Source organism: Artibeus jamaicensis, unplaced genomic scaffold (assembly GCF_021234435.1).
Source record: "Artibeus jamaicensis isolate MK-2021 breed Jamaican fruit bat unplaced genomic scaffold, CSHL_Jam_final scaffold_3151, whole genome shotgun sequence".
In the NCBI taxonomy this organism is placed as follows: Eukaryota; Metazoa; Chordata; class Mammalia; order Chiroptera; family Phyllostomidae; genus Artibeus; species Artibeus jamaicensis.
In genome coordinates, this window is record NW_026522037.1 from 4,142,235 (window position 1) to 4,156,844 (window position 14,610).

Below are 14,610 nucleotides of genomic sequence, written 5' to 3' on the forward strand. Positions count from 1 at the left end.
GCAAGAGAAAAATCAGGTTTTCCTTCTCAGCAGAGTGGGGCTGTGGGTTATGGTGCAGTGCTAGGCCAGAGAGGTCGGTAACCCTACAAATAACTCAGATCTGCTTCCAAAGGCCCCAAAGGCCGGGCCACATCCCACCGCCCAGGGCCAGCAGCCTGGTGCGGGGATGGGGGTGCGCACTGACGTGGCTGCCTGATGCCCCGCCCCCACCCCTGGGATGACGTCACCACACAGTTGCTTCCCGGAATCCTCAAGTCCGGGAGCTCAGATTCCCCGCACCCAACCCCTGGGATTTTTTTTTTTTAATGTTGTCTTTTTGGCTCCCTTCTGTTCCCATTGCTAAACAAAGAGAAACCCAAACCGGAAAGACTAGACGGGGTGAGCCGCGGAGGTGGTGGGAAGGGGGAGGAGGTGAATACTTTGCAGCCCTCAGACTTTCCCTAAATTGGCCAATTTCACATCAATAAGTGCCTCATCCATCACCACCGCCTTTCAGGTGATTTTCTGGGATGGGATTTCAGGAGGCACTTAGCGTCTTATATGCAATTTCTTTACAAAGTCAGTTTTTCCATCATCAAGCATTCTCAGCACTGAAATAAAAATAGGCCGAGCTTTGCTACTAAAATAGCTCTTTTTATATCAGGCCCTGGAACCCAGAAACCCCTTTCAGAGACCTGTGTACTTTCTTGAGTCCACCGGGCAGTGAGAGAGAGAGAGTGGGAGAGAGAGGAGCTAGACAGACCTCTCACCCAGCGACACCCTGGCTCTGTCTCCTTGCTGTGTGACCTCGGGGGAGTCACCTCACCTTTCTGATCCCCCTTTTATTTTCTGTGATGTGGGGGAAATTGCTGCACCCACATATTGCCTTGAGGGCCAAGCGAAGACAAGAGTATTTGGGACACTTGGCATAATATTTATAGATAAATATAAGGGATTAAGGAAGGGTGTAGAATAAAGGCAATCTAAGACTCACTTCGGATGACCCTCCTCCCTTTCGTCTTTCATTCAGAAGGGCTCTTAATGATAAGAGCCAATAATAACAAGTATAATGCAATTCTAGGGAATCAAATATTACATCACAATTGGCCATTCCCCCCCTTTTCAGTGGAACATAAAATGCACATTATAATTGATGGTGTCTTCGGCGAGATGAAATACAGTGTGTATATTTAGCATGACTGACTATTATGTGCGCGTTGTATCTATCCTGTTTTGTCCGCTTGCCGCTGTGCGTCGATATTATTGCAAACCGACTTAACCAATCGGCCTCACGCAGCACCAAGGCCGCGTCACCCTCCTTGTCATTGCTTAGCTGTGTAATTATTACCTCCCCTCGAATAGTGAACTGCAAAAAAACATAGACACGAGGTGCTGTTTTTACAGCAAAGGCTCTCGGGAGGCGTGTAATGGGCGGGGCGGGCGGGGACCCACGTGGTTTCGGGGCCCTGAGCTCAGGGGCTGAGCGCGCGCTGCCTGGCTGTGCCCCTCTCTGGGCGGTTTTCCGTCCGCGGGTGTGAGGGGACCCACCGTCCCTGACCTCCAGGTGCTCTGAAGGTGAAGCGTGAAAGCCTTCTCGCAGGAGACAGGCCAGGGCCCCGGCTTGAGATCTAGATCCACCATCCCCGCCCCGCGCCCACCCCGCTCCCGTCGAGGCTCAGGCCCCAGTGTTCTCACCTGGAAAATGGGGATGAGGTGGGGACACTCTGCAAAACTGACGCCAGGAATAAATAAGCTCCTATGTGGGTACCTGGCTGCGGGGGCCGGCCGCGCGCCTTGGTGCGGGGCCCCAGGTAAGTCTCCCGCCTCTGGGAGGCGCTATTGCCCTGTTCTCTACCCTTGGCCCGTGGAACTGCCAGGTCGCAAGGTCCCTTCCCAGTGGGGACACCGCCTGCGTTTGCCACCTCGGATGCGCTCACGAAGGAACCTCAGTCGGCGGCCTGAACGCGAAGGGAGGCGCTAAGGCCGCCTCCGGTCGGTGGTGCGACTCGGAGGAGCGGAGGGGTGTCGGTCGCTGAGCGCGCGGGTCCGGCCCTCTGGGAGCGCCCGGTCACAGGGGCCTGTTATTATCTGCTTGGCTTGCTCCTCCGGGCAGCGAGGTGTAAGTTTAATGACGGGCGGTGGGCGGGGTGGGATGCGGGCGCCTGGTCGGCGGAGATCCCGGGGCCGCCGAGCGGGCCGGGCCGGTGTCAGCGCGCACTTATTGACGGCTGGTATTTGGGGAGTAATTGAGCGCGGCGGCCGGCCCGGGGCGAGAGTGGGCCTCCACGAGCAATTAAATGTGATTAGGCCGAGACCTTCGAGATCCAGCTGGGTGATTGATAACCCGGCCGCATTCCTGCCGGGCCCGCGACATCAAACGGGCTGCCGGCGGCGGGCGGGGCAGAGGGGCCGCGCGCGGGGACTCGGCCCTTCCCCGCCGGGCGCTGCCCCTCTCACCCGTGACGCCCACGGCTCCGGGGAGAAGCCGAGGGACCTGCCCTCTTCTGCTCAGGGGTCTCTCCCTGGCTCGCCTGCCAGGAGCAGCAGGGGAGGTCAGGGCGCCCAGGGGACGAAGGGACGTGGTGAGGAGAGCCCCCTGTGCCAGGGCGCAGCGTCCGGAGGAGCGCGGCGCGCTGGGCTCCCGGAATCCGGCACGAAATCGCTGGAACCGGGGAAGAATGGAAACAGAGAACGGGGGGAGGGGGGCTGGCGGCGGCAAAGAAGGTGACAGTGAAACGAGAATAAATAGAAAACCGAACAATATTAAGAGACACAAAGGAGGAGCAAAGTGACGGGGAAAGAGGAGAAAAGAGCGTCAAAAGGAAATGAAGGGGAAGATGGCAAAGAATTGTGGAGACAGCAAGAAGATGAAAAAGGAGAAGTTCTAAAAGTATAACGTGGGGTAGACATGGACCAGAATGAAAGGAGAAAACAGGGAATAAAGGGAAAAGCAAAAAAGGTGAATAAATAGGGTGGGCGTCCAGGTGGTCGGGCTGCCGATGAAAACGGGAAAGAAGAGACGAACGGGTCGGGACACGGAGGAGGAAGGCGAAGAGGGGGCAGCAGCCGGCCTAGACCCCTGGGTCACTTTTTCCGCCCTCCCGCCAGTCCCGGCCTCAGCCTCAGTCACTCTCCGTGCCCAGAGCCTGGTGCTCCGGAGAGCTGGTATTTGCCCCCCACGGCCTGACTCTAGCCCAGCCCCAGCCCCCGGCCAGCACTTTCCGCTCAAGGCTGCGAGACGGGCACCCTCCCCAAGCCCAGGGTGAGCGGGAGGGAGGGCGCCCTGCACCCCGAGCCTGGGCACCTCCCTCCCCACGCTGTAAATCACAAGTCGGTGGTACGAGGGGTTCCCGGGGGCCTTCGCCTGGGGTCCCCCGGAGCCTCCGGAGCCAGGGAACAGTTTCTGACTGTGCGGGGTCCACAGACAGGCTCACAACAGCATGAAAGAAATCCAAGGGAGCACGTCGGCAGGAGCCGGGCTTCTGAAACCCGCTTCCGCCCCCATAGGCTTCAATATTAAAAACCCCCCAGGAGCCTCAGACACTGTATTAATTAGTGCAACCACCCATGAAAAGTTGGGTTTGGAACGGCATTCTTCGCCCTGTGTGAAAAACCAAGTCTAATAAACAATTGTTAACTTGGCCTGTTGCCGCCGGTAAATTACACAGCATTAAAAAAATAATGCTTTTCATATTAGGCACTAATTAAAGGTTGGGACAGCTTTAAAACAAGAGAGGGAGGGGGGGAAATCAAAGAAAATATAAAAATGTTCTTTCAAGAGTTATGGGAGGTTAATAAAGTATGTCTGTTAGACTTGAGTCTACTTTGCCCCTAGCTACAGCCAAGCTGGAGCCGCCACAATTGGGTCTCAATAAGATAATGATATTCCTTTCTCTGCTATTAAAAGCCTCCCAGTGCAAACTTAAAATGATTTATTTAATTTAGGAAATTATGAGGTGTAACTTCAAAGCCGGAGCCGTTAGTAATGGAAAATACCAGGTTGTTTAAAATTATAATAATAATTGTTTGGGACATCAAAGTGTTTTCATCAACAAATACAGAGGGGTCCGGAGGAGGCTGGAAGGAGTCAGAAGGGGTGGAGAGGGTTTGGATTTGATTATTATGAACCTTATCAGGACCGGGTTCAGGATTCCCGCAGCCCGGTCCTCCGTTCTGCTTTGAAGCAGGGCTATTTTGGAGAGCAATTTTCCTGCTTTTTATTTAGCTCCTAGCAGGGAGGAGGTGAGAGGGGTTTGGGGGGCGGGAGAAGGGGAGAAGGGTCCAGGAGCTGACAGCCCAGTTTCCCTCACTGCTCTCCGGCCGGCTTCATTAGAGACGCCCGCAGCATCACCAATCTGGAAAAAATTGTTTTACTGAACATTGAAGGGAAAACTGGCCTAATCAACTTCACCGACTGGGGCCCCTGTGATTTCAAGGAGGGTGTGTGTGTGTGTGTGTGTGTGGTGGGTTCTTTTATACATGAGGTTTATGTTTATTCCAAACCCAGCAGTGGAAGGGGAGTGGGGGTGGGGGAGTGGCCTCTCCAGCCCGTGGCAAATGAGCGGCTTTTATGGCAAAGAATGGCCTTCGAGTTTTCGCTGGGACCGCCGAGGCTCTGCTCAAAGGCTGGGCTCCTCTTTTCAGGGGGTCAGGCGGGTGGTTCGAGGGCGCCTGGGCTCAGCCAGGCCTCCTCTGCCTACCTGTCTGCCCCGCCGGGCATCGCCACCCCGGAGCTCCCGATCCCAGGAGAGAGACTGTGGGTCCTCAGTGGGCAGCCCCCACAGCAATAAGGGGAGGGACAGGGGGTGCAGAGAGAGGCCCCAGGCCTGGGCGCTCAGGGTTAGGGCATCTGCAGAGTTGGGCAGCCAGGGTTAGGCCTGAGAGGGTCCCTGCACGTCCTGCCTCCGCCGACCCTCACACTCACCCTCGGCCCAGGTCTGAGACCGCTGCTTACGGGTTGTGTGCCCTTAGTGAGTCGCCGCTCTGTGCCTCGGTCTCCTCGACTCTGAGATTTGGGGATCACACCTCCCCTCGGGGCACGCGAGGACTAAATGAGAGTTGGGAGAAAACACCTGGGTCCACCCTTCGAGGGAGCAAAGGTGATTTCCTCTCCTTTCTTCCCCTCGTTTCTCAAAGCAGAGCAGTGGTTCTGGGAAAGTTTGGGAGGAAGTGTTGAAATTAGGGAGGTGTGTGGATTTGGGGCCAGGCCCCTAGGAGGCCAGCACGCTGGCATCTTCGGCTTGAATTTCCCAGGCGGGGCTCTGTGGGTCCTTGGTGAGTCAGGGTCCATCTGCCACCACGGCAGGTGGTTAGTCCGGTCTCCGAAGCATGCCAAGCCTTCTGGGCGCGGGGACCCTGGGGACAGCCCAACCCCGCCCAGGGCAGGAGGTTTGGTGGGAACTCCAGTGCCCGGCGCACCGCTGGCCCCGAGGAGTCGGGCTCAGTCCTCAGTTGGGTGACCCATCCCCCTAGCAGAGAGGGCGTGCCTCTATTTGAACCCGAGCAGCTCCTTGCCCTTCTCCAGGCCTGTTTTTCTTTGGGGATGTGGGGCCTTTGGAGTAGTGGACAGTTACCCGAGTGGTCTCCAACCCACCTCGATACCCACGCAAGACACAGTCCCGTTTCTCCAGATCGCACTGTGGTTAATGACCCCCTCCTCCCGGGGGCAGGCCGAGACTTAACCCCAGCGGTGTCTCCCGACCCCCCACTCCGGCTCAGATTGCCAGAGGCTGCGGGGTCCCAGACAGGAAGGAAGCTTGGTGGACAGGCTAATTGGGGACCCAGCTTGGCTGCTGAGGTTGAAACCGGGAAGGGCTCAGGGCTTTGGGCTTTGGCAAATGCATCCCTGAAGTGAGGAAGGCTGGACCCTGGGCGAGGACTAGGAGCTGGGCCTGGGGAGGCCCAGCCAGAGAGCAAAGGGCCGCACCTGGGGAGGCTGGGGCACTCTGTGGGCTCGGCTCAGAACGGAGGAGCGGGGCAGATCGGCCCCCGTGTGGAGCAGACGCTGGGTTTGGAGCACTTGGCACCGGGGCTCTGAGGCCTCTGAGACTCGTGCCTGACCCCTGGAGCCACTCCCCAACCGCCTGCCTGGGTGTCACCAAAACGACAGTGTGGGATGAGAACACTGGTCCTGAGTAGCTGCCAGGTGCCGATGCCCCGCTGCACCAGTTCAGGGGCAGGTTCTCCCGCAGCCAACATTTCCAGGGCCCCAGGAGCCTCCCCTCAGACCTCAGGAAGGTGTGATGCGCGGGTGGCCACTTCGCATTTATTTGTGCCGCAGAAAGAATCGAAGATGCGTCTCAACCTCCCCTGCCCATCACACCAACTTATTGTCAAAGTGATGCCTCCAAGTCCAGGCCTGGCCTTTGAATGTTCTGCGTCCAGTGGAGAGAGGCTGGAAAGCAAAGGGGACTTGAAGGGAAGCACCGTCCCCTGTCAAGCCCCCAGAAAAGACTATTTGTTCGGGTCCCTCTTCTGGGAAGAAGCTGGGAATGGTAAAGGGAGCTTGATTTGACACACTCCTGAGAGCAGCCCCCCCCCCCACACCCCTGCAGTGAAAGCATCTTAGTCACCAGCTCGGTTTGCACAGAGCCATTGGTTCTGTTTCCATAGCTTCTCATTTTGCTGTTGTGTTGGTAGATAGAAAATCTCAAGTTCAAGATTCTCCTTGAGCATCTTCAAGGCACTCCAGGTGCTGGCCGACCCCCTAGCTACACCACCTCTCCCAAGTTCATCTTGCACTTGTCTGAAAACCTCTACCTTTTTTTGCTAGAGTAACCCAAGCGGCTGGGGGAAATATTCCCAAGTGTTTTGCTACTTTCAATGCACTCCCCCCTCCCCCTGAATCTGGCCACAATCCTGGGTTGATTCACATTAAAATAGTGATAAAAACCACCCCCAACCCCCCATTTAGGTGGTATCTTGGTATTTTTGAGCTAAGCCCAACTAAGAACAGAGAGAATGCCTTTTAAAATAAGTGAGTTTGGACAAAAATTTACTGCAATAAAACAAATGTTTAATTTAATTTGGAATAAGAGATAAGAAATAACTCTTCAATAAAATATATAAAATTATACAAGACACCCTTTCAAAGGGATAAAGTTTGCTTGGTTGGGGAGGTGGAGGGAGGGGAAGGTGAGGTGCCAAGGAGCTAGCTAAACGGCGGTGAGACCCCACCATTTCCAGCAAATGGAAACATGGCTTTACCCTCTGCCCCCCATGTGGTAAAAAGTATATAAATTCCTCTAACACGTTTAGCACATACAATAGGTACAGAGAAAGCATGATACTTTTTTTCTTCCTGGATCTATTCATTGTTCAAGAATATTTAGCACATAAGCAATGGTTACATTTTTTTAAGCGGAGAATTAACTACACCCCCTCCCCCAAAATCATGTCTGCAAAGTGTGAGGACTGATGTACCTAGTATTTCACAGAAACCATCAGTCCCTCCCGACACACTTTTAACTTTTCACTCTCCAGTCATCGGAAATGAAGTTCAACAACAGCCTTGAGAGGAGTTAGGAAATGCCTCCACTTGCCACCTAACCCCAGGCTTGCCCTGTCTTCTTGTCCCCCTTTTATTGATCTCACAAAAAAAAAAAAAAGTAAATTTTTAACAATGTAGCAATGTGGGGAGGAGGGAAATGGGGCCAAGCGTGGCATCTAATCAGTTTTTTAATGCACGGAAGACTGCAAACACGTGACCTGTCACTTGGCGGAATCCCTCCAGGTTCTCCTGAAGCAGCAGCCAATCATCCCATCAAAATCACCAAATTTCAGCAACTTTAGAAAACCATTTGTCTCTCTCCCCGTATTAGGAAAAAAGAGAAACCAAGTGGACTTAAGCAGTCTCTTTTAGGTGATATATGTATAAAAGAAAGTGTACATATATATATATATACACACAGGTATATAAATTCTGTCTTTCCAAATAATTTGAGTTTTTACGTCGGCTGTATAAAAATGTATTATACTTTATTATATATATATTTATATATAAAAACCGTCAGAGCCAATCTTTGTGAAAGGAGGAGGGGACGTCTGGAAAATGACACCCAGGAAGCAGGACGTGGCGTGTCCAGCCTGAAGAGCGCAGTCTGACAGCGTCTGCGGCCCCATCCGCTCAGGGCGCCGCGTGCAAGGTCTGCGGAACCGGGGTGCTGGCTCCGAGCTGTTTCCTGGAGAGGGAGGGGGCCTAACGCGACGAGCATCCCTCGTGGAGTCCATCGAGCAGCTTTCCTTAGGACAGGTGGTACATGCCGTATCCCACCGGAGTCGCGTAGAGTCCCACAGGCGGGATGGGGAGCACGGGTCTGTGGAAAGGGTAGGACGCGCCGTACAAGGACGCCGCCTGCAGGGGCGCGTTGATGGGGAACGGAAGGCTGAAGCCCGAGGGCAGCAGAGGTTTCGCAGCCATTTTCAGCTTTTCCAGTTCTGCTTCCTGCAGTCTTTTCGCCTTGGCCCTCCTGTTCTGGAACCAGATTTTAACCTGGGTCTCTGTGAGGCTCAGAGAGCTGGAGAACTCGGCTCGCTCCGCGATGGAGAGGTACTGCTTCTGCCGGAACTTGCGCTCCAGAGCCAGGAGCTGGGAGGTGGTGAAGGGAGTGCGCGGCTTCCGGTTGGTCTTGTGCTTCCGCAGCGTGCAGGTTGTGGGGCTCATGTGTCCTGGGGGACAGAGAGGCAGGGAGTTAGCAAAGCCAGTGGTCTTCTCTCCAGGTGTGTGTGTGTGTGTGTAGCAATGCGCCAGCGCCCCTTCTCCATCTTTCAGAGAGATATCTCTGTCAAAAGCAGGTGTTTGTGGGGGGGTGATGGGGACCAGCAGTGGAAAAGGACCTATTTAAATAAATAAATTCCTCTATTTTTAAAAACTGAGGCTTTTAACAAAAAGTTTGGGAATGTAATGATGAAACAGAACTTTCTATATGAAACAATCAACCCCTCCTTCGTCAAGGGAGAGCTGAGAATTAAACCCCATCTCTTCTGAGGTTAATTTCTCTTGTCTTTAATATGGGGGAGGGGGGCGAGGTTCAGAACGATCCTCACCTCCCTTGGACGCTGACAGAATCACATGCAAGGAAGAAAATGAGCAGGGTCTCATAAAGAATCGGGTCGGCCCGCCCCGCACCGGGACAGGCGGGTCTCTATCAGCCGCTGGCAGAGCAGGGTCACACCAGGCAGACCAGGCGAGGTCTGTGATCAATTAATAGCATCTTGCAACTGGGGAGCAGCCCCACACAGCCACCCACCACAGCTGTCATCCCATCCAGCCTGCAGATGATAAAACTTGGACATCACTGTACGGATCTGGATGTGGGATCCGTGTTTTTTTGGCCGGGTGCGCCTGCAATATAAACTTTACTAAGAAGGAGAGAGGAATTAGCTTGCCCATAAACGTCGGTGGGGAATCAGGCTGCCTCCGACTCGGGAGCATGTGACCACACCTCTTAGTCATCTCTACCCCCTCCAGGGCTGAGCCAACCTGCACACGGTCAGCTTTTGCCAGGGTTTAGAAAGAGGCAACAACACGCAAAATAAAGGTAGGCCGACAGCATCCAGACGCCGTCCTTAAACTGGATTCGGTTGCAGGAAGTCACAGGACTGGCCACCCCTTGAGGTTCCAGAACATCAGCTCACTTTGGGCTTCTTTTCCTCAATGGGAGGGGGCAGGCAGTGTGTGTGTGTGTGTGTGTGTGTGTGTGTGTGTGTGTGTGTGTGTTGGGGGGGCGGCATGCTAAATCAACACCCTTAATTTGCTGTATTTGGCTTTTTATGAGCTATGCTAATTCCCGAATGTGGCCACAGTAGTTAACTCCAAAGGACTCAAGGGGAGAATGTTGCATTTCTTGTTTTGTTACTTTGGTGGCCCAAGAAAGAATTTACACTTCGTACCCGAGGGTGACATAGCACATGTCCCAACCCAGCCTCCACCTCCGAGAAGAAATGGGCCTGTCCCAGGGTGCATTACCAACCCTCACTCCGAGGGACCGAGAAGGAAGACGTAACCCACCAAAAATAGTAACAATAATAACAGCCCAGAGACCTGGGAGAGGAGTGGGGAAGGAACCACACTGAAGCGTCCCTTTTGCATATGCTAATCCCTAAGTAAACCGGGGCACCTGCTCCTTAATTTACAAATAAACTAAGCCTGGACTCGGGAAATCTGCAGCCCGCACCCTCCTGGCCTGGTCCTCGGGAGGGCCCAGCGGTCTGGGCCCGGACACCGAGCTCCCAGCGTCTGCGCCTGAGCCCACTCTGCGTTCGGGAGCAGCTCCGACTCCCGGCGCGGCCCTTCTGGCTGCTGCTTGGGGCCGCGCTGGAATTATGAAATCCAGGAGACAGGGATCGCACACGTGCATCAAAGGCGGAGAGCGAGCGAGGAGGCTTCCTCCCAGCCCACCGCACCTCCCTCTCACCCCCCACCCCCATTTTAAACCAGCCAGAGGAAGGATGCGATTATACAAAGCAAAACAGCATTTATCCCACTTCCTCTGAATAACAAAACCAGGCCCGGGCGGGTGGCTCCCTCCCGCCCCAGGCGCCCCAGCTACGGGCTTCCAGGACCCAGGGCTCCCACCTCTGCTCCCACGGCCCCCTCCAGGCCCCGAGCGCCAAGAACCCACTTTTTGTTGGAAAAGTAAATCCTTTCTCGCAGTCTCCCATTTTTCTCACGGGAAGGTCACATCCAGGGCCCAAGGCTGACTTACTAGTCCACAGGGAGGCTGGATTGCACTTTGTGGTGGGGATGTTTACAGAGTAAGTGGGGAGTTGGCGTCCCAGACGCAGGAGGCCTAAGGAAGTGGGATTTCTGACCCCGGGACTCCACTCCCCATCAGGCCAGAAACCTTGATGTGCCGCAGGGCGCTGACCCGGGCCTAGGAAGGCCTGGGCACTCACTACTTGCCAAACTTATTAAGTCTCTTAATGCTCTTGAGCCTCTATTTCACCATCAATAAAATGGGTAAGTAATACTGATGCCTCGGTGAGGTTCACAGTAAGGAATTTTAGAAGGTCCAGAGCCCTGTCATTCAATGTCCCCAGGATCTTTTTGTCAAGCCCAAACTCGCTGCGCGCTGACTCCTCTGAACTCTGCTGAAATGCCCTCATGGGTTCCCAGGCGGCCGGCCAGCAGCTGCCCCATGGATCAGATAATACAGTGAACAGTGCCATAAAGCGTGGGGCAGACTTGTGTTTAAATTCTTGGAGTCCTTCACCTCCACACCCTTGGAATCTTTTGGAGTTTCTAACAGGGTGGAGAGAGATGCCAGAGGAGAGAGCCACAGATGCCTGGGTCTGCGGCCTTGTTTTGCTCACAAAATACTGTGCATCTCCAGTCTCGAGGGCTGGCTGATGGGAACGGAAAAAGATGGGGTTCTCCCAGCTTTGGATAAAGCTCCCATCCCGACAAGACCCCTCTTTCCCACCCTTTCCAAGAGGTGCAGCCCGGGCAGAAAACTCTTTAAAAAACCAGGAGACAGACGCTGAAGGGGCTGTGGGGCAGTGACTTCTCCAAACTGCAAAAGGATCGGGGTCCAAAAGTGGATGCTTAAAGGCAGAGGAGAAACCGGCCCTCCTGGGCCTGGCTCCCTGTCCTGCCGCCTCATTGGCAGGAAGCGGGTGCAGGTGAGCAGACCTCTGCTGCATCTCTCTGGGCAGAAGGGTCGAAGGGTCGAAGGTGGCCAGGGCACCCTCCGGGGGCGGGGGGGGGGGGGGGCAGGGCTCCAGCCCCTAGCCCAGCTCAACCAAGTTCAGTCCTAAAACAAGGTCTTGGTGTCTGAAAAAGGGCACAGCCACAGGTCCCTGCCTCTGCCTGCACTTCGGGGTCCCAGCAGCTACTGGTGAACTAATGAGCATCACTTTGGAAACGCTAGGGCGCTGTGGGAAGGTGGTTAATTATTAGTATGAGCCAGGCGAAGCCCCCTGCGCTTCCAACCCCAGCCCGCTCCCAGCGAAGCTCAGGACCTCGCCAGTGAGGCGCTGGCCTCCAGGACGACATGTCCTCCCGCCTCAGCCTCGGTCCCCTTCCCTTCGTGGGATCCCGCTTTGACACCTGCGGGACCCATGGAAGATAATGATTTACTGCTAACATCGGGTTAGATTTCAGTTAGCTCGTCTTTAAGTGGAGGGCACACCTCGCGGGGTTGTGAACTTGACGCCCCCTCCATTCCCCAGACCAGAGACCCCGGTGGGCCGTGGATCAAAAATAAGCGAAGTGGCCCGAAGCGCAGGGCTGGGGACTAAAGAAGCCGGTAAACTAGCGACCCCGCAAACTCAGCCAGGGCTCGCCCCCACACAGACCAGCGAGTCCGCAACTGCGGGTGGCACTTTGCACAGCGAGAGGACCCGGATCACGCGGTGCGCGGAGGGTACCCACGGGATGTCCCGCACGCGGCCGGCGCGCTGAACTCTGGGGATAGCAAGGGGCCAGAACAGCTGCGCCTGCTCTCCGGGGCGCGCAGTGCCGAGGGGTCCCCGCGCCCCGGGCCTGGAAACCAGCCCCGGGCTCCCGCCAGTACCCCTCGTCCCCGCCCGGGCGCGCACTCACTCGGCGGCGGCGAGTATCTGCCGGGCTCCTGCATCCACGCCGCTCCGTCTTCCGAGTTTTCCGACTTGACCGAGGCGGTCTCGAAGGGCTTGACCAGCGCCCCGGGGCTGTGCGCTTCCCGGGCGCCGTGTCCCGGCAGCAGCAGCGGCCGCAGGGCGGCCCCGGCGGAGGCGCTTTCGGCTGGCCGCGGGGACGCCTCCTTGGGCGGCTTCTTGTCCGACATGAGCGCCTCCACGCTGAAGGGCAGGCTGGAGACCTTGACGCGCCGCTCCTCCGCAGCCCCCTCGGCGCTCCCGGGCCCCGGGCCCGGCCCGGCCACCATCGCCGGGCCCTCCTCATCAGACGAAAACAGGTCATTGCCTTTGGACGGAGAAGCCATGACTTCTCTGCCCCACGTAGCTCCCGGCGCGCGACTCGGCTGGCGGCCCGGCAGCGGCGACTCAAACTTTTTGGGGGGGAGACGGGAGGGGCGCTCCGGGAGCCGAGCCTTTCCTCCAAGGGGAAGTGGGAGACTCGGATCGGCCAATCGTCGCCCGCCCTAGCGCTGACGTCACGGACGCTCGCCTCCCATTGGCTCTCCCGGCAGAGGCTGGGGCCTCCCCCCCTCCCCACCCCCCGTTTGAAATAAATTAGGAGTTAATTACAGGAGCAGTCAGCAGAGTTGTTATTAGGCGATCCCTCAAGGTTTATAATCACGCCAAAACTGAAAAGTCCAAGGCGTAATTAAGGCCGATTATTTAAAGAGGAAGTTCACCGAGTCCCATTTCTTCTCTTTTTTGACCCCTCTTTAAAACAGGTACCCCGCGTCTGTACTACTCTCCGCCCCCCCCCCCGCAGCTCCCGCCAGAACGTGTTTTAAGTCAGCAACTGATATCGTAAAAACGTGTATGAAGCGCCTACTGTGCGCCAAAGCTGGGCTAACTTTGCCAATTTAGGAGTCAGCATTGAACACGTGCCTGCTTCCTTTGCTAAAGCAAATGACACTCGGAGGGCACTTAGACGACTATTTTGCTCTTAGTCCCCAAAGGTGTCCGCTATCACCCTAAGCCCCCCTGGAAGAAGAGGGGCTGCAGGGAGCCCGAGAGGTGGTCCGGAGCTGCTCCCTCCCAAAGAGCTCCAACTGGACAAATTAACCCGGTGGTCCCCAAGCCCATTCCGAAAGAACCAGTGCGCTGAGAAGCTTGGAGTCCGCCTGTTTTCCTTGCCCTGAAGCTCCTTTCTGCGCGGTATCCCATGCGACCTTTCCCTCCAGGCTGCACGAATTGGGTGTATTTGTGCGTTTGTCTGAGCCTGTGTTTGGTAGGTATGCTTTTAGGTGCCAGTGTTGGCCTTGAAGGGGGAGGAGAAGGGAGGAAAAGGCGTGATAATATCTCATGCTCACTCCCTCTTGCAAATCTCAGAAATACAGGGTTCTGCAGAGTTTGCACACCCCAGGCCTCTGGATCTTTTGAAGAAGCACATTCTTATTCATTGCACCTGGCTGGGGAAAAAAATAAGAAGAAGAAGAAGAAGAAAAGAAAAGAAAGAAACATTGATATCTCCACCCCACTCCAAATTACACCCTGGGTAATTACATCTCCAACTTTAGCGAAGAGTCGCAGCCTAGCAAAGGGGAACGGGAGCTTCCAGGGCTGGGAGTCCCTGGATCTCTGTAGGCCGCGGGGCCCAGACCCACAGATTTAAGTGACTCTTTCCAGGCTCTGCCTGCTTTTCCCTGTATCTGAATCATCATTCTGCAAGTGAGGAGGTAAACAGAAGTCTACCGGCACAGGGCCTCGCACACAGCACATGCCTGCTGGGCAGTCTCCAGAGCCTTGGAGGGAAGGGACATTGTCTGTCAGCACCCAAGCCGCCAAGGCTGGGAGGCTCCCTCTCACTTCAAGAGTCTTGGAAACTTGACCCCCAGGCCCACTTGCCAGAGCACTTCTGTGCTGCCCTGTTCCCTCCACCCAGACCTCTGCCTGGAGGGCGACTGCGCTGCATCAGGGACAACCAAACAGGCGGTATCTGACTCTCCAACGGTAAACACCGCCTGCACCGGCCAGCCCATTCGGCGTGGTGAGAAATGAACCCGAAAAGTTAAAAAC

The 14,610-nt window shown here is 55.6% G+C and overlaps 1 protein-coding gene across 1 annotated transcript; it reads right to left on the reverse strand.

Annotated features, from left to right (window-relative positions):
• Positions 1-7,103: 7,103 nt before the first annotated feature.
• MSX2 (msh homeobox 2) lies at positions 7,104-12,970 on the reverse strand. Its single transcript, XM_037127932.2, has 2 exons — positions 12,524-12,970; positions 7,104-8,646 (listed from the first exon to the last, which is right to left on the reverse strand). Exons 1-2 carry the CDS (start codon positions 12,900-12,902, stop codon positions 8,222-8,224), a joined length of 804 nt encoding a protein of 267 aa, XP_036983827.1. The 5' UTR covers positions 12,903-12,970; the 3' UTR covers positions 7,104-8,221.
• Positions 12,971-14,610: the final 1,640 nt, after the last annotated feature.

Bases quoted from the DNA above. Each gene is read 5' to 3' on its own strand.
- MSX2 (XM_037127932.2), bottom strand. From the start codon at position 12,902: ATGGCTTCTCCGTCCAAAGGCAATGACCTGTTTTCGTCTGATGAGGAG. The intron at 8,647-12,523 runs GTGAGTGCGCGC...TCTGTCCCCCAG, and splicing joins CAGATACTCGCCGCCGCCGA to GACACATGAGCCCCACAACC.